This window comes from Malania oleifera, chromosome 3, assembly GCF_029873635.1.
Source record: "Malania oleifera isolate guangnan ecotype guangnan chromosome 3, ASM2987363v1, whole genome shotgun sequence".
NCBI lineage: Eukaryota > Viridiplantae > Streptophyta > Magnoliopsida > Santalales > Ximeniaceae > Malania > Malania oleifera.
This window is the reverse complement of record NC_080419.1, coordinates 20526117-20551645: the sequence shown is the minus strand read 5'-3', so window position 1 is coordinate 20551645 and position 25529 is coordinate 20526117. Positions and strand designations below refer to the sequence as shown.

Genomic DNA, 25529 nt, shown 5'->3' with positions numbered 1-25529 from the left:
TATCCGATGCCGTATCTCTCATTCATGCCTTCTGGTAACAAAGGCATTGCGATGCCCTGAAGATACTTCCCCAACCCTTTTCCCGGGCAAAACCTTGATTTAATCATTTCAACGGCCACCATGCGCGTGGAAGAAGAGATCCGAGGTTGAGGGATAAAAGATCCCTCCATTATAGTAATGACGTTGATGATCTCAAATGCTCGGAATGAATCTTCATGGGCTTCTTCAGCTGCTTCCACATAGGGAGTGGAAGAAGGTTTAGTAACCATTATATCGGTTTCTCCATAAACACATACCAGTTTATCCCCCTACTATAAATTTCACTCGCTGATGCAAAGAGGAGGGAACTGCCCCAGTATTATGTATCCAAGGCCTTCCCAAGAGACAACTGTATGAAGGCGTAATATCCATGACTTGAAAAGTGATATTGAAGGTTACGGGTCCAATCTGAATAGGGATGTCAAGCGACCCTACTGACTCTCTTCGTGTCCCATCGAAGGCACGCACCACCAAATTGTTTGGTGTCACATAAGAAGGGTCAATGGGTAACCTTTGCAGTGTAGTCATTGGCATAACATTGAGGGATGATCCATTATCTATCAGGACTCGAGACATCATATGATCCTTACATTTGGTGGATATATGCAGCGCCTTGTTGTGCCCCTGGCCTTCTGGCGGAATTTCTTCATCAGTAAAAGTGATGTAATTGGAGGCTGCTAGACTTCCGATCACATGATTGAATTTATCAACGCTGATATCTTGGGGAATGTAGGCTTGATTTAGGACTTTAAGTAACGCCTCCCGATGGGTTTCTGAATTTAGTAGAAGTGACAAAACAGATATGTGAGCCGGCATTTTCTTTAGTTGGTCCACGATGTTGTACTCGCTATGCTTTATTATCTTCAGGAATTCTTCGGCCTCTCCATTAGATATTGGACTTTTCACTGCCCTGTCTGGTTCCCCTGCATTCTGTCGATTTGTTTTAGAAGAATCTGGCATATACACCCTACCACTTCGAGTTATCCCTTTCACCCCTGCTATATTGCTGGTGCTTCCTTCGACATACGCTTCACATTCATATTTCCAGGGTACTGCTTGGTTACTCTTGTATGGGAATGGCCTGGGAGTAGAGATCACCAAGCGAGCTGGCGCTTCCTGTGTGGGAAGAGCCTTGTTCATGGTAGGTATAAATGGTTGATTAGTGCACTGATGATATACCGGCCTGTTTTCCCCAATGACTGCAATCTCTCCACTTTTGCGGGTACAACCAATCTCTATAAACTTGTTATCCACCATCTTTTGCAAAAACATTCTAAAAGTTACACACTTTTTCACAGATCTTCCTTCTTTACTCTGACATAAACAAAGTGCATTAGTGGGGCAAACAGCCTCTTGCCCTATCCGACCTGCCGCAATAAGTTCATTGAACACCCAATCTAAAGACATTGGTTCAAAATCCACCTCATTCCTCCCTTCTTCTATCATTCCGACATTGTTACCCCCATGATTGGGCAAAGGGTTCCCTTGAATTCCTGGTTGTTTATCATCAAATGCTAGCCATCCGGCTTCTCTTAGTGTTTGAACCTTATTTTTGAATGCCCAACAACGTTCAATAGTGTGCCCGGGAGTGTTAGCATGATATGCACACTTGGCTTCGGGGTCATACCATTGTGGAAAAGGTGCCGTAACGACCGTTCCAGGAATGACTGAAACTAAGTTCCTCTCCATCAATTGTGGGAATAATTCTGAGTATTTCATTGGAATAGGATCTATCCTTCTCATATTTCTTTGGATGCCTCTATCATGAGTTCGCATATTCGGTTGGGCGGGCATGGCCCCGGAAGGAACAACTTGGGGTCTACCTCCCGTATGAACTATCTGATTGATAGAGGGCTCGAAAACAAAATTCCTCCTAGCCCCTTGGCCATGCTCTCTTTGATATTGTTGTCTTTGAACCATCTGGACCTCTTCTTCCTTTTTCTTGCTTGTCCACTTCTTGCCTAGACCAGTCTCTGTACTAATACTTTTAGTTCTCCCGACTTTGATGGCCGTCTCAATCCTCTCTCCGGTAGAAACAATGTCCATGAAGTCATGGGGGGTTGCCCCTAGGAGATGCCCGAAGTAAGGATCTTTCAAGGTATTCACAAATAGGGAAATAGCCTCCCTATCTTCCACCGGAGGATTGACCTGGACAGACATGTCCCTCCACCTATATGCATATTCTCTAAATGTTTCGGTGGGCTTCATTTGCATACTCTGCAAGGTTATACGATCGGGTGCCATTTCTATAACATGGCGGTATTGAGCTATAAAAGAATTAGCCAGATCTTTCCATGTGCGGATCCGAGTCCGATCTTGTTGAATATACCACCTGATAGCTGCCCCTGTCAAGCTGTCTTGAAAGCAATGCATCATTAGTCTCTCATTATCGGAATGGGCAGCCATTTTTTGGCAATACAGGCGCAGGTGAGTTCGAGGACAATTAGTTCCATTAAATTTTTCAAAATCTGGTACTTTGAATTTTGGTGGCAGGGTGACCTTTGGCACGAGGCACAAATCATTGGGATCTACAGAATCGAATGTATTGGATCCTTCAATAGCTTTCAGACGTTCCTCTAGTACATCGTATCGACGTTCAGTTTCAGATCTGTTCACCCCCAAATCAGAAGCTACTAATGGGGGAGTCCCCACTACTGGAAACCCCTGTGCTGGTATATTAGGGATGAACGGGGGTATACTTGGCATTGAACCCTCCATGACGCCAGGTAGTGGAACTTACGTTTGCCCATGTACTGGGGTAAACCCTGGAGGATGAGTAGGATCCATATCTGTCTCCGGATCATTCTGCACTGCTTTTCCTTTGTTCGTTAACAATTCCAGGATCTTGCTCATTTTTTCATTTAATTCTTCTTGTCCTTGCTCTATGCCCAGGACTCTACCTTCCAATTGTTCACTCATTTCTTTTGCCCTTCTCCTGGTATTGTATTGATGCGTGACAGTCTCAATGTTGCTTGCTTAGACAAATTCTGTCGCTAGGCACTGCAAACCAAAACTTTCCCTTTTTAGAATCGTGAATGCATAGATATGAATGCATGAAATGCAATGGTCTTTTCAAGACGTGTAAATTTCACAAATATGAAACATATGTATGCAACCTAATGCACTCCAATCAAGGTTCATGGAAGAGATCATCATCATTTTTAGAAAATAAAATCTGCTTTTCATTAATAGAATCCTTTCATACAATAACAAATCCAACTGAATATTAAATCAAAATCTGCTCATGATTGCACAATCTCTGCATTTTGCTGTGTCGACTTTTTATGCAAAGCCCGAAACTTGGCCTCCCAGTAGCCCGCTTTCATTATGCACGGCTCAATCTTTTCCAGTACTTGATTATACTTGCTTCTCTGCTCATCCCCCTGCCTCTCCAACTCTTGTATGTAGAGCGATTTCTTTTTAACTTCGGTATGGGCATCTTCTAACATTTGAGATTTCTGTCCAAGTGCTGCTCGAAGTCTTCGTCTTTCCTTCCTTAGAGCCACGACCTCTTCTTCTGATTGTATGTACCGAATCCTTTGTCGCTTGATTTCTTTGCGATAGACAGAGACTAGAGCCTCCTTTTGCTGATTCCCCACTTCTGCTCTTGCATCTCCTTTTTCTACTGGGCATGGATCCCCTTGTGGCTTCAATTGCATGCATGCGCTTGGTGATTTAATATGTTCAATAACGATTTCTGGGATTCTTTTGAGTTGGGGGTTTACCCGGTTTTCTCGCCATGCTTCATAATTTCCTTGGACTATGGCAATTCCATCACTCGGGTCTATTAGGTTCACATGCTTCCATGCCACCATAAATTTTCTAATCTGGTTTCGAGTGTCTCCTGTTTCATATGCAAAGTCTGAGTCAGCCAATCCGTGAGTCATAGGCACAAACTGAGATGCCCCCAATTGCCTTCTGACCATCAAAGGGGCATATGCTATCCCTCCCCATGGGCCTAGTAATGGGACCCATGGAAGATTTCCACACATATATATCATGTTAGAGCGGACCATCCATGGCGCCAGCCAAGTTACCCCTGAGTCAATCAAACCACACATTTTTGTGTTCCATTCAGATTTATCTAACTGCTCCTTTAATTGGGTATCCTCAAATTCAGCCAAAGGGATTCGGATCACTGAGAAAATACTACGGAAGCCCCCTTTGTTAGACGATAAGTGACCTACCATCCAGACATATAACAGTTGCACACAACATTTTAAACGTTCTCGCCTCCTGATTCTGCAATTGTTGAGTGATCTGAAGGTTTCTGCCAGGATGCCTTGAACGGGGTTAATCCCGTTTCGTACTTGTGCTACAAACGAAATAGTAGCTTGATCGATCATGTTCAGTTCTTTTGGAAAAATGATCAAACCGTAAATAGCTAATGCCATCATATGTATTTGAACCTCTTCTTTTTCTTCTTTTTCGATTATTTCTTTCAACTGCTTCCAAGAGATTTTCCTTACTTCTGCACCTCCCTCTGAGAATGTTTTCTGGATTTTGACCCCGACAGCATCGTACATCTCCTTCACGAACGAAACACTAGCATCATGCACATAAGGTTTGTATGGTGTCTGTAACTTGACTAGATGCAAAAGCGAAGTATACTCCTCGATGGTTGGTGTCAAGTCGATACCGTTCATTGTAAAGCAACGATATGGTGGATTCCAGAACTCGACCAGTGCTTTTATGGCAGGGATATTTACCGATACATGCAACAAGAAACCAATGTGCCCATATGTTTGAGAGAATTTTAAACGGCGTGCCGGGGTCCATTCCTTCCAAATGACTTTTAGCTCATCTAACGGATTGGATCTTATGTTGATGAAAGTCCGGGCTGGTAGTTCGATGATAGATTTCCGAGTAAGACTGTCACCCCACTTATTCTGTTGACTTTCTGAATATTGTTGTACTGTGGACTCAATCTCATGGTAAGCCATTGTGTTCTCCATGAATGATTCAGATCTCTTATAGAACCTTGATGAAGTAGACAGGATGCCTATGTGAATGCAACATGTTAGTAAAGGTATCATACAACTCAAAACAATGCATGCAGTCATGACACCAAACTGAAAATAATGAAACTTATATCCTCCACCCAAGGTATACTTATATAAAAGATTCTCCAAGACTCTATCTTATGCATGGGGTGTTTATGCATGAGTGTACTTAGTGCACAAATACATAACAATAGGGATATTAACATGTATGTGACCTATCGGGCATGATTACGTGTGAAATTATGCATGAATGCATGGATGCAATGTAACCTAACTAACTACTTTGTCAACTTTCTAAGAAAAGTCCCACTAATGAGAGATTTCAAGACAATCATTGATGGACCACAATTTAAATTCAACTCTTCCCTCAATCGGTCCATGTATCTCAGATTCTATGAAGGGTCAAATTATGATCTAAGGTTAGGGTTGACCCAGGTTGGTCAACCCGTTGGATTTGTTCAGTGCGGACTTATGGACTTTAGTGTGCACTTGGGCCTCAAGTATTTTAAAATATGGGCTTCAATATACTTCATGATGGGATCAGGCCCTAATTTTAAAAGGATTTGGGCTTGGATTGTTTAGAAAATATGGGCCCGGATTTTTAGGGTAATAAGGCCGAAGCCCATTTATGGAAATCTGGATTTGACCCATTTTGAAAATCAGGCCTGAACCGAGTTTTTACTTAGGGAAAGGTTGGGCCTATACTTGTTATTTCTCAAAAAATTGGACCCGAGTTACTTGAAAAGGGTTTGGCCAACCCATATTGTAAAATGCTTGGGCCAAGTGCTTCATTTTTTGAAAGGATGGGTCATGGTCTCATTATTGAGCTTTTCCAGAATACTGGCTAAGTAGTATGTATGGATGTCAAATGTATGATATAATACAAAGTATCTCATAGCTTATATACAACACACTATTCATGGAGAAGGATGTGGCTCCTGTCCCAACCTAGGGTAGGTACGTATGTATAGGGTTCTTCATGGCTCTATCCTAGTTAGGGAAGACTATAGACAAGTATGTGTGGGTAGGCTCTAACCCTATTGACAAAAGGTTCCCAGTTTGGAATTTCATCCTCCCCCATAGGGGTCCGGATAAAACCCTCACTGAGTGGAGTGGTTCGCGGGTCCCATCAAGCTCTGCCACGAAGGGACTGACGCAATTACACTCCTATCTAGTCCTAGTAAGGAAAGCTCGGGTATAGAGCGTGAGAGTGTGTGAATTTAATTTTTAACCTAATCCCGCTACCCCCACATTTATTCACATGCTATAAACAATATGGAAACAAGATATCTACCATTATTTATTCACAAGATATGGAAACATATTATCTGCCATTAACATGTTGATTCTAAAAAATTTGGAAACAAAAAATAAGGAAACAAAATATTTACGATTAGTATACAAAATATCTATAATTGATATGCTTATTCACAATATCTATAATTAATATGCTTATTCAGAATATTTAAAAACAAAATATCTACAATTAATGCTCAACAAATTAGGAAACAAAATATTTTTAATTAATTGAGGTTATTTACAAATTATGGAAGTAAAATATTTATAATTAAGTAAAGTTATTTACAAATTACAATATTTACAAAATACGGAGTAATTAAAAGATTTATCAAATTAGACCTTGGGATAATTTCTAATTAAATAATGGCTCGACTCTCTAAGTCCTCAGCAGAGTCGCCAAGCTGTCGCGACGTCCCGGGAGCGTGTGTGCCCTGGGCGGCGAACTAAAAAAATCAATTTAATATTTTCATGAAAAAACATGGATATTGGAGTCGCCACTAACCTTTAGTGCGGTTAGAACACATGATTACTACCCCGTTAGGGGTAGAATCGGTCTACATTACCAGAGTTGGGGCCGGGAGTTCGGTTACGCGAGGGGAAGGTACGAGCACCCCCTACGCGCCCGTTCTTACGAACGGTACCTAATTAATTTGAAATTATCCCTAAGTTAATCTAATAATTCTTTAAATTACTCCTTTTTATGAATAAAATAATAAATAAATAAAGATAATATACACATATATATATTCCCTCAGAGCTTAGGGTACGTGATGCCCGAAGGCTCATACCCTCGCAATAAAATCATAGGGATAAAAAATAATAAAAAAAAATTTAATAAAATACACTCCCATATTTTGAAAATAAATTGAATTTTTTTACAGGAAAATACTAATATGGGAGGTTTAATATATGGTAATAAAGTAATAAGCAACACATAACTACAATATTATGAATGTCAAAATAAGTAGCTAGATACCATAATACTATATATACTAATATGCTAAGGATACTATAAAAAGTAATACTTTATATATTAAAAGGCTAAAAATGCCCTAATAGGTAATATTAGATGTCCTAAATATACCATATTAAATAGCTCCCTATATGTTAAAATTCTAAAAATATCCTAATAAGTGATACTAAATGTAAATGTAGTAATAATACCATATATATACCTAAAATACTATAATGAGTTACGTATACTAAAATATCAATAAAAATATATACAAAAAAAAAAAGCAATATTATAATAACTACTATCATATGAGTATACCAATATATACGTAATACATAATGCTAAGAATACCATAATATCATGTATGTACTAAAATACTAAAACACAAACAAATATCATAGTAATATAACATCATATTAATAATGAGGACCATAACACAACGGTAAACTGGAACCCTACATATGTACCTAAATAAACAATAACATCCTTTAAAAAAAAAAAAAAGTATCATGACAATAAGAATATTAAACATATAACGGACACACAGAAACGAAAACCCTAGAAACGAATATCAAACATTATGAACAACATACACGTTATAACATGAACATTAATATTTTAACGAATACAACCACAGCCCTAATATTGGGTATGTAACTTGAATATTATATACTCAAATAAATACAACATTTAAATACCAAAATTCATATTATAACTTCAAAACTTTTATGTCAATATGATTCATGCGACAAGATTTCAAACTTCAACTATTAAAATGAGTTTTCACAATAAAGATTCTACAACTATGTCTAATATTTAAGACTAAATGAATGAATAAATAGACATTAACAAGTATCATAAAATTAACTTATTTAATATATATATATACAATAAAGTCATGACCACAAGATTTAATTTTTGAACATTGAAATAAGCCCCTAACAAGAATCCTACAAAACAGAGAACAAACAAATTAGCATTAACTTTAATAATAATAAAAAAACAAAACAAAACAGAGGAGGTGATAGCAAAAAAAAAAATCAATAAAGTGAAACCTAAATAAACAAGACTTGTGCACTGTGCGTTGTGGCTAGCATGCAGAGGATTACCTGGGAGAAGCCGGAGTTCTGGGTCATGGAGCAGAGGAGACAGCTGGGGTTGGGGCTCAGTCCAGTGTTGATGGAGAACGCCGGTGATGGTTGAAGCTGTTGCTGCTATCGTCGGAGCCGCGACCTAAGGGGAAAGGTGATGGTGCTTGTGGTTGCCGACGAGATGACGTGCGTGAGGGCGTCGAAGGGACTGTGGAGTTGCTGGGCGGTGGTCTTCGGCTACGGCTGGTCTTCTCGGGGGTGGCTGTCCGTGGGTGAGTGCTGGTGAGGAGGCTGAAGTCGTGGCAGCAAGGGAGTTCCGCAGCAGGTTGGCAGTGATGGTTTTGTCGCAGCAGTCTGGAGAGAGTCTGGGTGAGTGAGGGGCTGCCGGAGTGAGGTGGTGCTACGGCGGTGAGGAAGGGTGGCCGGGGTTTGCTGGCCTGCTGCCGGTGTGATGGAGCAGAGAGGCCGTGGTCGGTGGCGCTGGAGATCCTGGAGGCTAGCCGTGAAGCTTAGATGCCGTGGAGATACCGTGCCGGAGCTGGGTTGTGATGGTGTTGCCGGAGACTGGAGAGGTTGCAGATGATGGGGGATTTGCTGAGGGAGTTCTCGGCTGTAGTGGCCGGCCGGAGTTGCGGAGGACTTGGAGGATGGCTGGACAGCGGCGGCAGGAGAGTTGCAGAGAGTCTTTGCGGATGGTTGCACCTCACTGTGGGGTTGAGTGGTCGTGGAGAAAGATATGGAGGAGGCTGTAGAGGAGTTGCAGAGCTGTGCGCAGCGCCACCCCGGCTGTGTGTGTGTGCGCTGCCCCCCCCCCCCCCCCCCTGTTTGAAGAGAAGAAAAGGTTTTTATGAGCAAAAATTAGAAACCCTACATCTCCCATTTCCTTTTTAGTTTATGGTATTTTTTTCTTTGGGAAATAATATATATGAAAATAATTATTAATATGGTAATAATAATAATAATAATAATAAGGTAAAAATAATGATAATAATAATACTAAAGTGAATTAAAAATAAAAATAATAATAATAATAAATAAAATAGAAGTAAAAATAAAAATAAAAGTAATAATAATAATACTAATGAAAAATAATAATAAATAATACAACTAATGAAAATTAATAATAATAATAAGAATAAATAAAATAATAAAAATACTAATAATAATAATAATGATAATAAATATATTGGTATTTTTTTTTTGGAAACAATATATATGAGTATAACTACTTATTATGGTAATAAGGAAATAATAATAATAATAATAATAATAATAATAATAATAATAAGGTAAAAATAGCAAAATAAGAATAATAGTAATAAAAAAAATAAATAACAATAATAAAAATAATAATATAATAATAATAAAAATAATAATAATAATAATAATAATAATAGTAATAATAAGGATAAAAATACTAATAATAATGATAATAATAATTAAAAATAATATTAATAATAATGAAAATAATAAATAATAATAATAATAATAAACAATATAAATAGAAGTAAAAATAAAAAAATAAAAATAAAGGTAATAATAATAATACTAATGAAAAATAATAATAATAATAATAATAATAATAATAATAAAGAAAATAATAATAATAATAATAAGATTAATGAAAATTAATAATAATAAGAATAAATAAAATAATAAAAATAGTAATAATAATAATAAAATAACAATAATAATAATAATAATAGTAATAAATATATTGGGCCTGGGTAAAAATGGGATGTCTACAAATGGTAATATGGTGGTTGACGTGGCCGATTTATGGATGTTGTCGATGACGTGTAAATTATTTATTATTGTTTATGAAAAAAAAATTGTACAAAAATCAGGGCATCACAGTAGCAGCTAGTCCCGAGCCTAGGAGTGGATGCAGTTTGGCCGAGCTGAGGTAGTGTAGAGTATATTGACTTACCTAGAGGGTTGACCAGATTAAGTCCCGTCTACAGGCCGCACAACCCTATCATGAGGGGTCAAATCATGACATACAGAGTTTTAGGGATAAAGAGCACAATTATGTATACGTATACAGTTTTATAGCTTTTGTTGTATATAGTATGATATTAGCAGTATGAATAATAGAAAGTTCAGATGATACATATATTTTAAACTACTATACATATGATATATGTGTTTTTATAGATTTACCAGATCATACAGTTTTACATACTATTATTATAGTTTTACGACTCGGTCGCCACACACTAGTAATAGCATATTTCCACTTACTGAGTGTCGACTCACCCCATTACTTTATCATTTTTCAGGTGATCCAATTAGTCGAGTAGATCAAGCTCGCGAATAGGGAGTTTATTTGATTACCTTGGTTGTAGGGTGAGTTTTTGACAGAGTTTTGTATTTTTGGGGTAGATGGTACTGGAGGAAATTATTTTGTATGGCTATGGTCTGTAAATACTGGATTCTAGTATTGTATAGTATATATGGTTATATGATTTATGTTTCCGCTGCGTAGGTATGTTTATTGTATACAGGAATACCTTTGTGTCCTTTGGGGTCTGAGATTTCATAGCAGGATTATCAAAGCAATTTATGTGGGGAAAAAAATGTCTTAATTTTGAGGTCGTTACAGTTTGGTATCAGAGTCTAGGTTGCTAGGTTCTGTAAACTTTAGAGTGCAGCGGGAAACAATACCAAAATGTAGGAAAATATTTGAGGTTTGTTCTGTGATCTGGATACAGGATTTCGTGGTGGTTTCTATGTTTTTCCTGGGGTGATGACTTCAGGAAAGCCATAGTAAACTATCGACGAGTTATGTATTTAGGTTATGGGATGTGATTTGAGGTTAGGATCATGAGGGATGGTTAATAGAGAATTTGGAGTTTTAGTTGAATAAGTTGGGTTTGTAGGGAAATAGGATTCTGAAACGGTGTTTTATATGGTTACAAGATGGACCCAGGAGGCAGTAGCACTCATGCCAGTGGTGATGATGGAGCGAGTTTTTCTGACGCAGGAGGTGGAGATTCAGATGCTGTGCTACGTAGTGTGGCTCAGCCAGTTATGGCTGAAATTGCTTAGAGCTCTAGGGAACAGGGAGGTCCACCTCCAGCTCAGGGGTGTACCATAAAGAAATTCATGAAGATGAATCCGCTAGCTTTTCCTGGGATGACTGACCTTGCAGTTGCTGAGAACTGGGTGCAAAAGGTAGAGAAGATTCTGTCAGTACTTCACTGCACTGACGATCAGAGAGTCTTATATGCTACGTATAGACTGGTAGGGGAGGCCGAGAGATGGTGGTTAGCCAGCAGACTATTGGAGGAGCAGAGGGCTATACCAGTGCCGATGACCTGGGCTCGATTCAGAAACGTGTTTTTTGATAGATACTATCCTGCCTCAGTCAAAGAGGCTCGAGTACAAGAGTTTCTGAGTCTATCCCAGTGGTCATTGACCGTCTAGCAGTACACGAAGAGATTTATTAAGCTCTCGCATTTCTGCCCATATATCGTTCCCGATGAAGTAAAGAAGGCGAGAATGTTCGAGAGGAACCTGAGGCGTGATATTTACAGGCAGGTGGCAGTATTGAGGATTCAGGATTTCTCAGAGTTGGTTGACAGGGTTAGTATAGCAGAGGAGAGTCTATCTAGAGAGACAGAGACACAGAGCTAGAGGAAAAGGATTGCGCCCTCGAGTTTTCAGGCAGGTCCCAGCTGAGGACCTTGGAAAGGAGGTAGATCTAGCAGAGGCCAGAGGCAGATGGTAGAGCATAGGGGATTTCAGAGCGGATAGCTTCCTGCCATTTGTCTTAGATGCGGATGGAGACATCCTGGTGAGTACCGACTGGGGGAGAATGTTTGTTATCGCTGTGAGAGGCCAGGTCATATGGATCGATCGTGTCAGATGTCGTCGAATTATGCACATGCTCCCAGGCCATTTCGAGGTGGATATCAGGCGCCTTACAGAGGTCATTCGAGAAATATTGCACCGGCGAGAGTCTATGTGTTGACACCGGGAGACGCTGAGATGACTAGAGACGTGGTCACAGGTACCCTTACTGTTTTACCATATAAAATTATTGTTTTGTTTCATATAGGTGCCACCCATTCCTTTATATTGGTGGGATATGTCAAAATAACTGGGGTAAAGACTCAGCTACTAGATGTAGAACCGTATGTGGGTACGCCGATGGGATCTATGGTTAGATGCAGGAGGGTACTTCGGAATTTTCCAATAAGTATTTAAGAGAGAAATAGAGAGTTATGTTAGCCGATCTTGTGGTCCTAGATATGCAGGGGTTTGATGTGATACTAGGCATGGACTGGCTACCTACTCATTACGGTAGTATAGATTGCCACTAGAAAGAAGTAATTTTCAGACCCCCCGAATGAGCAAGAATATAGATTCGTGGGTTCACGTGTACGTGCTTCACCACAGCTGGTGTCAGCTATTCAGGTGAGGAGATGTCTACAGGGTAGTTGCCAGGGGTATGTCGCATACATAAAAGATTTTCCAAAATAAGAATTGAGACAAGTTGACATACCAGTAGTGAGAGAGTTTCCAAATGTATTTCCAGAAGAATTACCTGGTTTGCCACCTGATCATGAGATTGAGTTCACTATAGATCTGTTACCGAGATCTGCACCAGTATCTAAAGTACCGTACTGTATGGCTTTAGTTGAGTTGAAAGCATTGAAAGATTAGTTACAGGAATTTTTGGATTAGGGTTTTATTAGGCCTAGAGTGTAACGTCCCTAATTAAAATATAACAAAATACTTCAAATGGTCAACCCAAACCCGTGGGTAGCGGGGATACCTGTCAAACACAGCGAAAAAACCTAGTAGCAATAAAATAAAATCACAATCATCCAACCATAATGCATAATACCAGAGCTTTCTATTAACATTAATATACTGTTTATATGTACATTCTCTAAAAAGTTAAAAACAACACTAGGACCATACAACAAAAATCTCCTAGTCCTAGTTCAACGCTTGCCCTTCTAGTAGGGAAGCACCAATCACTCAATGGCGGCCTTGACCCGCTGGTCTCTCTGGGTTTCCTGAAAAGTTAATTAATGTTGGAGGTGAGACACTTCTTAGTAAGGGAAAATAAACTAAATACAGCTGTGTAACAACATGAATATTAAAGTGCTTATACATATACAGTACATTTCAAAATTCTGGAAATAATCACAATATCATACTAGATAATCATGTACTTTCATATTCGTTGATAAATCATAACATACATAAACATCTGTTATAACTCGTAATACTAAAAACAAACCCAAGATGAATAGCTAGCTAATGTCATGTAGTACCCCCCATGACGGGTTGTGCAGCCCTAAGGCGGGACCCGACAATGGTTGACCGACCACTGCCGAATCAAATATGTCTGTAAGTATGATGGGCCCGCCACATCCTGGTCCGAACTACCAGGTGGACGTGCATACTAAAAGCAAATCGACTATCCATCTCACATCCCCTCGTGGGATGGTTAGCACTAATCTGAAGTAGATATCTGATCTACAATATAGCTACGGTACCGAGCCCTGAACTGAACTAAACTAACATCCTGGTTGTAATAACATATAATACATGAACATACATAACATCATCACGGCCTCGTGCCGAAATTATACATATGGCCTCGTGCCAAAATCATAGTAAATACGGCCTTGCGCCGATAATATAAATACGGCCTCGTGCCGAAAATCATAAATATGGCCTCGCGCCAGAATCGTTTCTGGTATATATATATATATATATATTCTGAAAATACATCATTTATCATATTTCCATCACAACATAATTCATCTTTACATAATACCTGAAAACATGCTTAATCGTAAAATCTTCCATATCATATTACATTTCACGTAAAAATAATATTCATGCCACACATATGCTGTTAAAAGTCATACTTCATATTCTGAAATCGTGCTTTTCTTACATCTCATACATACATATACATTTTAATCATCATAACAGTATTTTCCAAACATACATTTCATCTATCATATACAACTATAACATTTTCTTTTTTGAAAATAAACTTACGCATAATTAATAATAAATTGCGTGAAAAATTACTGCTTAAGTCATCAGTATTTTCATGCGTACATCAATTTCCATAACTACCTCAAAGTCTAATTTGGCTTAAAAAAGTCTTACCTCAACTCTGGGATGATTTCCAACTTTGTTTTTCCAACGATCTGCTCCGGCAAACTCGCAGAGAAGAGAGAGAAGGAAACTTCAAATGAATAAAAATCGGATTTTTCATATATATATATATATATATATATATATATATATATATATATATACAGCAGAATTCGTCGACGAGACTGACCTTCGTCGACGAATTCTTCACAAATTTCGCCGACGAAATTCACTCCTCATCGACGAAATTCAGTCAGCTCAGAAACCCCCTCTCGGCATTTTCTCATCGACAAAGCCCTGTGTTCGTTGACGAAATCTCTAAAGCCTTCGTCAACGAAACCTTGTGTTCGTCGACGAATTTAGGCAATCTTGAAAAATTTAGGCAATCTGCGGCCTCCTTCTATTTCTATTTCTATTTCTCTCCCTCTTAATTAGTCCAATTCCATTTTATTCAGGTCGTTACGCAGAGTCTCACCCTAGGATGCGCCATTTCTATTCTTGAAAAAGAAGGATGGGACCATGAGACTGTGTATCGATTATAGGGAGATCAATAAATTGACGATCAAGAATAAATATCCTCTCCCTAGGATCGATGATTTATTTGATCAGTTTCAGGGAACCTAGGTTTGCTCTAAAATTGACCTACGATTGGGTTACCATCAGGTGAAAGTTAGAGTAGAGGACATTTCGAAGACCACATTTCAAACCAGATATGGGCATTACGAGTTCTTGGGGATGCCGTTTGGATTGACTAACGCACCAGCAGTATTGATGGAACACCCGATGAATCGGGTGTTCCGTCAATACTTAGATCAGTTTGTGGTTGTATTCATCGATGATATACTGGTCTATTCGAGAAGTTTTGAGAAGCACAAGCATCATTTGAGACTGGTATTGCAGGTATTAAGGGAAAGGAAATTATATGCAAAATTCAAGAAATGTGAATTCTGGTTAAGGCTTGTTACTTTTCTCGGCCATGTGATCTGTTAGAATTGGTGTATTCCCAAGAGGGGGGTGAATTGGAATTTTAAACTATTCTCTTAGGTTGAACTAAATGTTGGCAAAATATTACAACCTAGGGTATTTCTATGTAGTTCCAAATACGCTGATAAATATAATATATGGAAGTTTAAATCAAGCGCATCATCCACATAACAACATACACATGCGGTAAATATAAAATACAATAATATAAACAAACACACGATATGTTATCGGGGTTCGGCCAACTGTGCCTACGTCCCCACCTCTAGCTCGCAAGCCCGAGGATTCCACTAATAGCTCACTTAAGGGTGGAGCGGCACCGATTACAACCAGGTCAATTAGCACAGGGCTGACATCAACCTTAACCAGGTCAATTAGCTGGGTTGGCCTTAACCTACACGCCTTAACAGGATGGCGCACCTAACTTTCTTAACCGGGTCTAAGCCAATCCAGGACTATTCCAGGGCTAGTCTCCCTTTTCAAGCCCGTGCTTGGAAATACAACAGATGTGTATTACAATCAAATGGTACAGTGATTGTGCTTTCATGTAAAGCAGATATGTACCCAAATACGCGCAATAACATACACCACAATATGAAATAATATGTAAGCTCAGTGTGGCCTAGATAGTTCAACTCTCAAAGGTATTTTCTATCAATGTAATGCGTACGCGAGAGTGTCAAACAAGCAATCTTTGTATCATAAGATATGTTCAATCTAATAGTTCACACAAAGATACTAGCCAGACAATATATATGTATATTTCAATGAGCGGGTTTTCTCAATCATATGATGATCCAGTAATATATATGTTTGGTTTGCAAAAGATATTCAATCTTTGTATTCAGCAAAGGATATATGAGTTGATGAATATTGCAACAAAGATTTTATCACACAAACAAATATCTCTTCAAATGTTTTTCAAGATAAAGGCACAATAGATATTTAAAAATGTTTGAGAAGTTTTTGCAATCCAAAACAAATACAAACTTCTCGAGATATTGCAATAAGTGTGCAATACTTAGAAGATCTATCAAAGTTTTCTTAGGATAGACTTATTAACAAAGTCCCCTAAGAATCCTGAAGGTTTAGCTCTCAATAAAAATAAATCAATCAATCCAAAGATAGGAGAGCAAGCCAATCAAGACAAACACTGAAAACCAACTTACAAATGATGTAGGCAATATGGGAAGGTAAGATTGAGTGTGTGGAGCTTGGAAATGAGTATTATAGGGTTTTGGATTTTCAAATAATTTTCCCTAATAAAAAATTTTAATCACCTTGTAATTTTCCCAAATTAAGGGGTATTTATAGACACCCCATGAAATATAACCGTTGGGGACTTATTAGGAATTATTAGAAAATTTTAATGATATTTCAAATGTTTTAACCCTGTTTAAAAAATGTTTAACCACAGTAAAAATCAGGGCAACCCGAGAGGTCCGGTCGACCAGAATAGTTTCAGTCGACCAGATCTCATATGGTTTGGTCGACCAAGAGGTTTTTGAACTGAAGGCTCGGTCGACCGAAAGTGGCGATTCCCATTTCTCCAAGGTTCGATGGACCGAGCCATTTTGAAATGGTTGGTTCAGTCGACCAGACCGTTGGGATTTTTCCTCAGGACCCTCGGTCGATCAGGTAATTGGTATACAAATTTGGCTCAGTCGACCAGATGGTCAAATTGTTGACCTCAAGGGGTTTCAGTCAACTGGGGTCAAATAAGCTAATTTAGAAGTTCGGTCGATCGGACTGCAGTCAACACGTTGACCCAGACTGGTTTCGGTCGACCAGGAACTAATGAACTGAGAAGTACGGTTGACCGGGTCATGGTCAAAATGTTGACCCGGCACCGGTTCGGTCAATCGGGCAATTTTGTACTCTCAAGTATGGTCGATCGAACATGCAATTTCAGTGCATTTTAGTTCTTTTTCCCTATGCAATCACCCTAAACAAATGACCATATATATGTGCATGTATAAGTGCCCTAGGGTCATTTCTAGGTCTTTTTGGGGACACCGAAAAAATCCAGTGTCGTTCAGTCGACCGAAGGGTGTTCCCTAAGTTCTTTCTAGATGCTTTTTAGTTATTTTTGGTTTGAGCTTATGTATTAGATCATGCAGGTGATGCATGTAATTATTACAAATCAGAGAACCTATTTACTATTACAGACCCTTTGAATAAATATGAAATACAATACAATAGAAATTGGGTCTTCAATCTTTGATCTTCTCTTTGTGTATTATGATATGTCACTTAGAATTCCTGCACATAAACTAGATAGCCATTCAATACATGAGTATTTGTCATAATCAAAACAGGGATATGACCTATAAGGTCAACATGATCTCTGAAGCAAGAGTATTGGTTGATCCGAGTAAGATAGAGGCAGTGGTGAATTGGGAAAGGCCAGGCAGCGTACAGGAGGTCAGGAGTTTTCTAGGACTAGTAGGCTATTACCGGCGCTTTGTAGGTGGCTTCTCCTGACTATCGGGTCCATTAACACGACTTACAAGGAAAAATGTGAAGTACGATTGGACCAACGACAGTGAGCAGAGTTTTCAAGAATTAAAACAGTGGTTGGTCTTGGCGCCAGTTTTGGCTATTCCATCAGGGGAGGACGGTTTTGTAATATACAGTGATGCCTCTTTGAAGGGTCTTGGATGCATGTTGATGCAGCACGGCAAGGTCATTGCTTATGCGTCTAGACAGCTTAAAGAATATGAGAAGAATTATCCTGTCCTTGATTTAGAGCTTGCTGCGGTGGTATATGCTCTTAAAATATGGAGGCATTATCTGTATGGTGGGAAATGCGAGATTTTCACAGATCACAAGAGTCTGAAATATTTTTTTAGGTGGCTAGAACTCATTAAAGATTATGACTGCAACATTAGTTACCACCCGGGAAAAGCGAATGTAGTGGCGGATACTCTGAGCAGGAAATCAGGGGGACCCATACTGGCAGCTATGGAGATTTACCACTCAATTCTAATGGATTTAGAGAGACTTAGTATAGAATTGGTGGAAGATAGTCCTCGGACGTTTGTTGCCAGCCTAGTGGTTCAACCTACGTTATACGAGAGGATTTAAGCAGCTCAGGGTGATGATGCGGAGTTGGCAAAGGTGATGGCTTGAGTGCGGAATGATCAGGGAGAGGAGTTTAGAGTATCAGATGACGGAGCCCTACGATTCCTTACTAGGCTCTGTGTTCTAGCAGATACCGAGATCAAGAGGGCTATATTGGAGGAGGCTCATAGATCCCTATACACCATACATCCAAGTAGTACTAAAATGTACAGGGATCTACGAGAGTATTTCCGGTGGAGTGGAATGAAGAGGGAGATAGCCGAGTTTGTTCAGTAATGCTTGACGTGTCAGCAGGTTAAAGCTGAGCACTAGAAACCGGCAGGACAATTGCATCCATTGTTCATTCCCAAATGGAAATGGGATCACATTTCAATGGATTTCGTTACAGGATTACCGTCAGTGCGTCAAGTTTTGAATGCAATTTGGGTGGTTGTGGATCGTTTGACGAAGACTGCTCATTTCATTCCTATTAAAGTCGATTATTCTATAGACAGGTTGGCAGAAATTTATGTTCAAGAGATAGTTCACATTCATGGTGTGCCGGTATCCATAGTCTCCGACCGAGATCCTCGATATACTTCGTGATTCTGTAAAAGCTTCCAGTAGGCTATGAGTACACAGTTAGCATTTAGCACTACTTTCCATCCCTCAGACAGATGGTCAAATTGAGAAGACAATTTAGATCTTAGAAGATATGTTTCGTGCATGCGTGCTAGATTTTGGGGGTAGCTGGACTCAGTTTCTACCACTAGTTGAATTTGCCTACAATAATAGCTACCAGACTAACATCGGCATGACACCTTACAAGGCATTATATAGCAGGATATGTTGTTCTCCTCTATCCTGGGACGAGGTAGATGAAAGGCAAGTGTTGGGTCCAGAGATTGTACAGCAGGCGTGTGATAAGGTCCGACTAATTAAAGAAAGAATCAGCACTGCGCAGAGTCAGCAGAAGAGCTATGCAGACACTCGCCGCCGAAAGTTAGAGTTTGATGTGGGAGATCGAGTATTTTTGAAGATAGCTTCTCTGAAAGGAGTTATGAGGTTTGGAAAGAAGGGCAAGTTGAGCCTTAGGTATATTGGCCCTTTTGAGATACTAGAGAGAATAGGGTCAGTTGTCTATAGGATAGCTTTGCCGCCAGCTTTGGCTCGAATTTATGACGTGTTTCATGTTACTATATTAAGGAAATACATCCCAGACCTATCCCACATCATTAGCTATGCAGAGATAGAGCTCACGGATTCACTAGCTTATGAAGAAGTACCGATACAACTCCTAGACAGAAAGACACAAGTACTGTGCACCAAATAAATTCAATTAGTAAAAGTTTTGTAGAAGAATCACGCTATAGAGGAAGCTTCTTGGGAGCTCAAGGAACAGATCAGGCAGAGATACCCACAGTTGTTCCGAGAGGGTTAGTAGTAAACAGGTAAAGTATGAGTAGTTAGGTAAAGTTTCTTTGCAGGTACATGTATTGAATCAATTAGTAGGTAGTTTTTAGTTTTATTTGTGTAATCTCCCAGAACATAAAATGTAACCACGGTATTCCTCCGCCATAAGTGAGGGCAGGTAATAAAATAAGTAGACCATTTTCCTTTACGGGATGATGGAGTGTATAGATGGTGTTCAACTCAAATAGTAAATTTCGAGGATGAAATTTTATAAGGAGGGGAGAATGTAATAACCCAAAGAATTTTCAGCCTCTCATCGACGAACACAGGGGATTCTTCAATGAGGATATAAGAGGAGCTCGTCGACGAGGACAGGTTTCGTCGACGAGAAAATACCGAGAGAGGTTTTGGGGGCAGTCTGAAATTTGTTGACGAAGGAGGAATTTTGTCGTCGACAAAATTCCTTAAAGACTCATCAACAAGATGACGTATCTCATCGATGAATCTGGGGTTATAAATTTCCAAAACCCGGATTTTTTAAATAAAAAAAAATGGCGCAAAAAGGCTCTTTCTCTCTCTAAAACCTCTCTCCCTCCTTCTCACTTCGATCCTGGTCCCGTTTCTTGCTGGATCCAAAATCCGAGACCACCACAAAGCTCCTAGCGAAGTTCTCTACAAGTCTGCAGGAGCTAATCGTGGGAGAAGTTGGTTTGGAATTCATCCCAAATCCAGGGTAAGGTATTTTATTCACATTATGTCTTCCTTGTAGTTATACTAAATGTTATAGGTAAGAAAATACTGATATTTTGTTCTGAGGGATGTTGTTTTTAGGGTGTTGAGTGGAGAACCCTACGGGTGTAGGGTTAGAGTTCAGTGAGAGGCTTTTCAGATTTAAGGTAAGGGAAATATGCTATGCTAGAAATTTTTATAATGTTATCAGAGATTTTACACATATGAATATACCAGCTTATTACCAGTTTTATAGAATATGAGTTTTAAATGCTTGTGTGGCCTGAGTAGATATTTATGTGATGAAGAACTTATATAGTTTTTACAATATATCATACTATACTTACACAGATATTGATAGTATATTACAGATATTTATCCAGAACAATATATTACAGTTTTACTCATATGAGTATGTTATAGTTTTATATAGATTAATATATCACAGATATTTATTCAGAATAGTATATTACAATTTTACTCAGATCTGTATATTACAGATTTATTCAGAACAGTATATACAGTATTTATAGTATGCCATGTTTCCTATTACCATTACATTTAAAGTATACAGACAGAGTATATAGACAGAGTATACAGACAGATATACAGAGATAGCATCAAGATGCTATAGATACAGAATACAGAGATTACAGTATTTACAGTACAAAAGATAGCGTTATGGTAATTTTGGAAACATGATGAAAACAGTAAAAGAGTATATATATAGTATCAGATCCCTGAGAAAAGATTACAGACAGATACAGTATAGATACAGAATACAGAGCACGGTACCATTGCTATATACAGATAGAGTGCAACTACATATCTTACATAGTGTGTGGGTACCATCAACTGTGCTTGGAGAGTATGCAGCTCCCCAATTCGCTGGGTTAAGAGGACCGGTTTGACGAGGTAGCAGCCAATCTCGAGCTTAGGAGTGGATGCAGTTTGGTCGGGCTGAGGTAATGTAGAGTATAGTGACTTATTGGAGGGCCGACCAGATTAGGTCCTACTTACGGGCCGCACAACCCTGTCATGAGGGGTCAAATCATGACATACAAAGTTCTAGGGATAAAGAGCACAGTTATGTATACATACACAGTTTTATAGCTTTTGTTGTATATAGTATGATATTAGCAGTATGAATGATAGAAAATTCAGATGATACATATATTTTAAGCTACTATACATGTGATATATGTGTTTTACAGATTTACCAGATTATACAATTTTACATACTATTATTATAGTTTTACGACTCATTCGCCACATACTAGTAATAACATATTTCCACTTACTGAGCATCGACTCATCCCATTACTTTATCATTTTTCAGGTGAGCCAGCTAGGCGAGCATATCAGACTCGCGAATAGGGAGTTTATTTGATTACCCTGGTTGTAAGATGAATTTTTGACAGAGTTTTGTATTTTTGGGGTAGATGGTACTGGAGGAAATTATTTTGTATGGCTATGGTCTGTAAATACTGGATTCTGGTATTGTATAGTATATATGGTTATATGATTTATGTTTCCGCTGTGTAGGTATGTTTATTGTATACCGAAATACCCCTGTGTCCTTTGGGGTCTAAGATTTCATAGCAGGATTATCAGAGCAATTTATGTGGAAAAAAAAATGTCTAAATTTTGAGGTCGTTACATTTCATATACCTAATAAATAAGTTATGTATATATTAAGTAGATACAACCCTAGATTCAAGGTACATTCATCTAATTAACCTTGTGCATTTAAGAGACATATGAATAAATGACCATAACCTAATCCAAGATACATCTTCATTTTTACAAGATAAAATAATAATATACATCTTCTTTTCCAAGATAAAATAATAATATTAAAATACACTAACAATTCCCCCCTCATTTTAATATTATGTATGTATCATACATGTAGAGAGTTTAACAAACAAAGATGAACAATTATGCATAATGAAGGCGTGCTCTGCATTGAACCTTCACTTAGAAAACAATAATCTTTACTCCAGAGTCAGTAGTGGTCTTAGACTTGAACTATGACTGCTTAAGAGAAATAAAGTATTACTACCCACACATAACCACTCAGGTGTTGACATGAGCTTTAATAGCCAACACATTTCGGTTTTGTGCTTATCCCAGTTTCATGAGCATATTTGAGAATAAGCCCAATTCTTATAGAGAGCGACCCCACTCCCATGCTCACATAGGTGAAATCTGTCAAGGGTGCTTCTGTAACTTTAACACCCCACTCATAAGAGATGCAGATTATCATTAAGAGTTTTGAAAAACTCAACCTCCTTCGTTACAAGATAAATGCACTTACACCATAGGGAGGAGTTTTAAAAATAATAGTGCATTTCTTACGACCACCATATGATTCGTTCTTCCCATTGACCCAATTAAAGGATCTCTGGTCCTCGGGTTGGGTATCCTCATACGTGGTTCATGATTATATGAGCTTTAATCCCATCCCCCTCGATGTATTCCAGATCCTTTCTCTTGCTAAGGCCTTATTTAATGGATCCACAAGATTTTCAGAAGATTTTATATAACTCACATTAATGATGTTACTACTCAAACATGATCTCACAGTACTATGTTTTCTTCTTATGGGTCTAGATTTACCATTATAATAGCGGTTGTTCACTCTACCAATTGCAGTAGTACTATCACAGTTAATTAGGATAGGTGGTATTGGTTTTCCCAAAATAGGATTTCATACAACATATCTCTTAACCAACTTGCTTCTTCACTAGCTGATGCTAAAGCAATAAGCTCAGCTTCCATAGTTGAGTTAGCAATTATTGTTTGTTTTTTAGATTTCCAACAAATAGCACCACCATCTAAAGTAAAAATGTAACCTGTGGTAGAGAGAGAATCACCTGACAAAGTATTCCAATCAGTACCACAAAAACCTTCAAGTACAGCAGGATACTTAGTAAAAGATAAGCCATATTTTTTTTGGTACCAACTAAATATTTCATTACATGTTCAAGAACATTCTAATGTTCTCTTCCCGGCTTGCTCGAAAATATACTAAGTATTTCTATTGCATATGTAATGTCAGGTCTAGTTAAATAAGTTGCATATTTCAGGCTACCAATAATGCTATTATATTTCTCTTGATTAACCACTTCATTCTCATTCTTAACAGGAAATAAGTGATTACTTGAATCAAAATGAGTAGTAACATGCTTGCAATTATTATAGTCATATTTATTCAAAATTTTGTCAATATAATGTGTCTGATCAAGAAATATACCATCACACAATCTTGTAATTTTGATGCCTAAAATAATATTAGCATCACTTAAATCTTTCATCTCAAAATATTATTTCTTAGCATAGTTTTTGGTTCCTTAAAAAGAAGTGTACACGTTAAACCAAAATTTATCATAACAGACATGCCTATTAGCACTTGAGTCTGCCTACCACCCCTCAATATTGTGGACCATATTTACATCAATAAATATTGCCACAAATTGTTCCTCAATAATATTAGATTGAGGAATAGGTCCATGTTTTTTAAATTTGCAAATTCGAGTAATATGCCCACTTTTGCCACAAACATTACAAACATTGTTGTTTTGCTTGTAAGGGGAGGTCCTTGGTTCAAATACTTTTGATTAGGGTTGCCCCTATTCATTTTGTGTGTTATTTTTCATATTTCTCCTCTTAGACTTTAATTGAGGGTTTTTAGGAAAAAGACCTTTGGGTAAAGTATTATGTTCGGAAGCAATAAAATTTACCTTTGTGGTATTACCATTATTAGTATTACCATTTTCTTGCAGAATTACATCTTACCTTTTTCCTCCTTAGTGTCATACTTATTATGTAAAACCTTTTTGTCTTTCCATCTTTTGAAGTAGACTCCTCTAAACTGAAAAGGCTTGTCGCGATCTCCAACATTTTCACTCAATTTCTCAAGGACTTAGGCTCCATACTTTGAATTTCCTTAAAATTATTAGAAATACTAATAATATAAAATGATAAATTTACAAATAACAAATAAAAATAAATAAATCACGATTCACAAATAGGTCGAGGCACGGATATCTCGCTCTCTTTAAGGAGATTCAAGCCCTCTGTGGTTTATTGGCTTAGCCCACGAATCGGTGTAGCAAAACTCCTCAAGATTTGTCTCCTTCAGGATACAACAGGCCGATCTAAATCGTATGACTCTCCAATTCTGCACAAACAGAGGAGTCCAAAACTCTACAAAAAAACATTTTTCTTTACTTGTCAAACTCTCTAGACTCAAAAGAAAAATGATAAGATGAGAATGAAGATAATCAGTTTATCTTGTGCTAATGCCTCAAGGATCTATTTATAAGCACAAAATAACCTTTCATTTTCCATGTACTTTTTTTTTTTTCCACTAAAAGAGGGCGACACCTTCATTTATTTTTTAATAAACCATTACTTTTGGCGGAGGAATACCGTGGTTAAAAGATAAGCAAAAGGGAGATTACATAAAAATAAAATAAAACCTTCCCAAAAACAATACCAGTAACCAACCAAACTATGACAACAAAACTAAATAAAGCTAACAAAGAAGATAGAGACACAAAAACAACCATAAACAAATCAAAATTCACCAAACAAAACTCGAGGGTTGAACTAACGACGAACGGAAGTGAGACCTCACCTATCCATCCGAAGAAAACCTTTCAGATAACATGGTAGAAGGTGTTGTTTTTCGTAAATTACATTATTTCTCATTTCTCATTCTTTAACAAGAAAATCAGCCGCACTATTGTCTTTCCTATATTAATGTGTCACCATGACGTTCACTAAACAAGTTATGTACATATTAAGTAGATA

General features: G+C 38.1%; 2 protein-coding genes across 2 annotated transcripts; both read right to left on the bottom strand.

Annotated features, from left to right (window-relative positions):
• Nucleotides 1–300: 300 nt before the first annotated feature.
• Nucleotides 301–1485, bottom strand: LOC131151194 (uncharacterized). Its single transcript, XM_058102442.1, has one exon. It carries the CDS (start codon nucleotides 1483–1485, stop codon nucleotides 301–303), a length of 1185 nt encoding a protein of 394 aa, XP_057958425.1.
• Nucleotides 1486–3281: 1796 nt separating this feature from the next.
• On the bottom strand, nucleotides 3282–4994 carry LOC131151193 (uncharacterized). The gene has a single exon (XM_058102441.1). It carries the CDS (start codon nucleotides 4992–4994, stop codon nucleotides 3282–3284), a length of 1713 nt encoding a protein of 570 aa, XP_057958424.1.
• Nucleotides 4995–25529: the final 20535 nt, after the last annotated feature.

Excerpts from the sequence above, each read along its gene's own strand:
- LOC131151194 (XM_058102442.1), bottom strand. The coding sequence starts at position 1,485 with ATGATAGAAGAAGGGAGGAATGAGGTGGATTTTGAACCAATGTCTTTA.
- LOC131151193 (XM_058102441.1), bottom strand. The coding sequence starts at position 4,994 with ATGGAGAACACAATGGCTTACCATGAGATTGAGTCCACAGTACAACAA.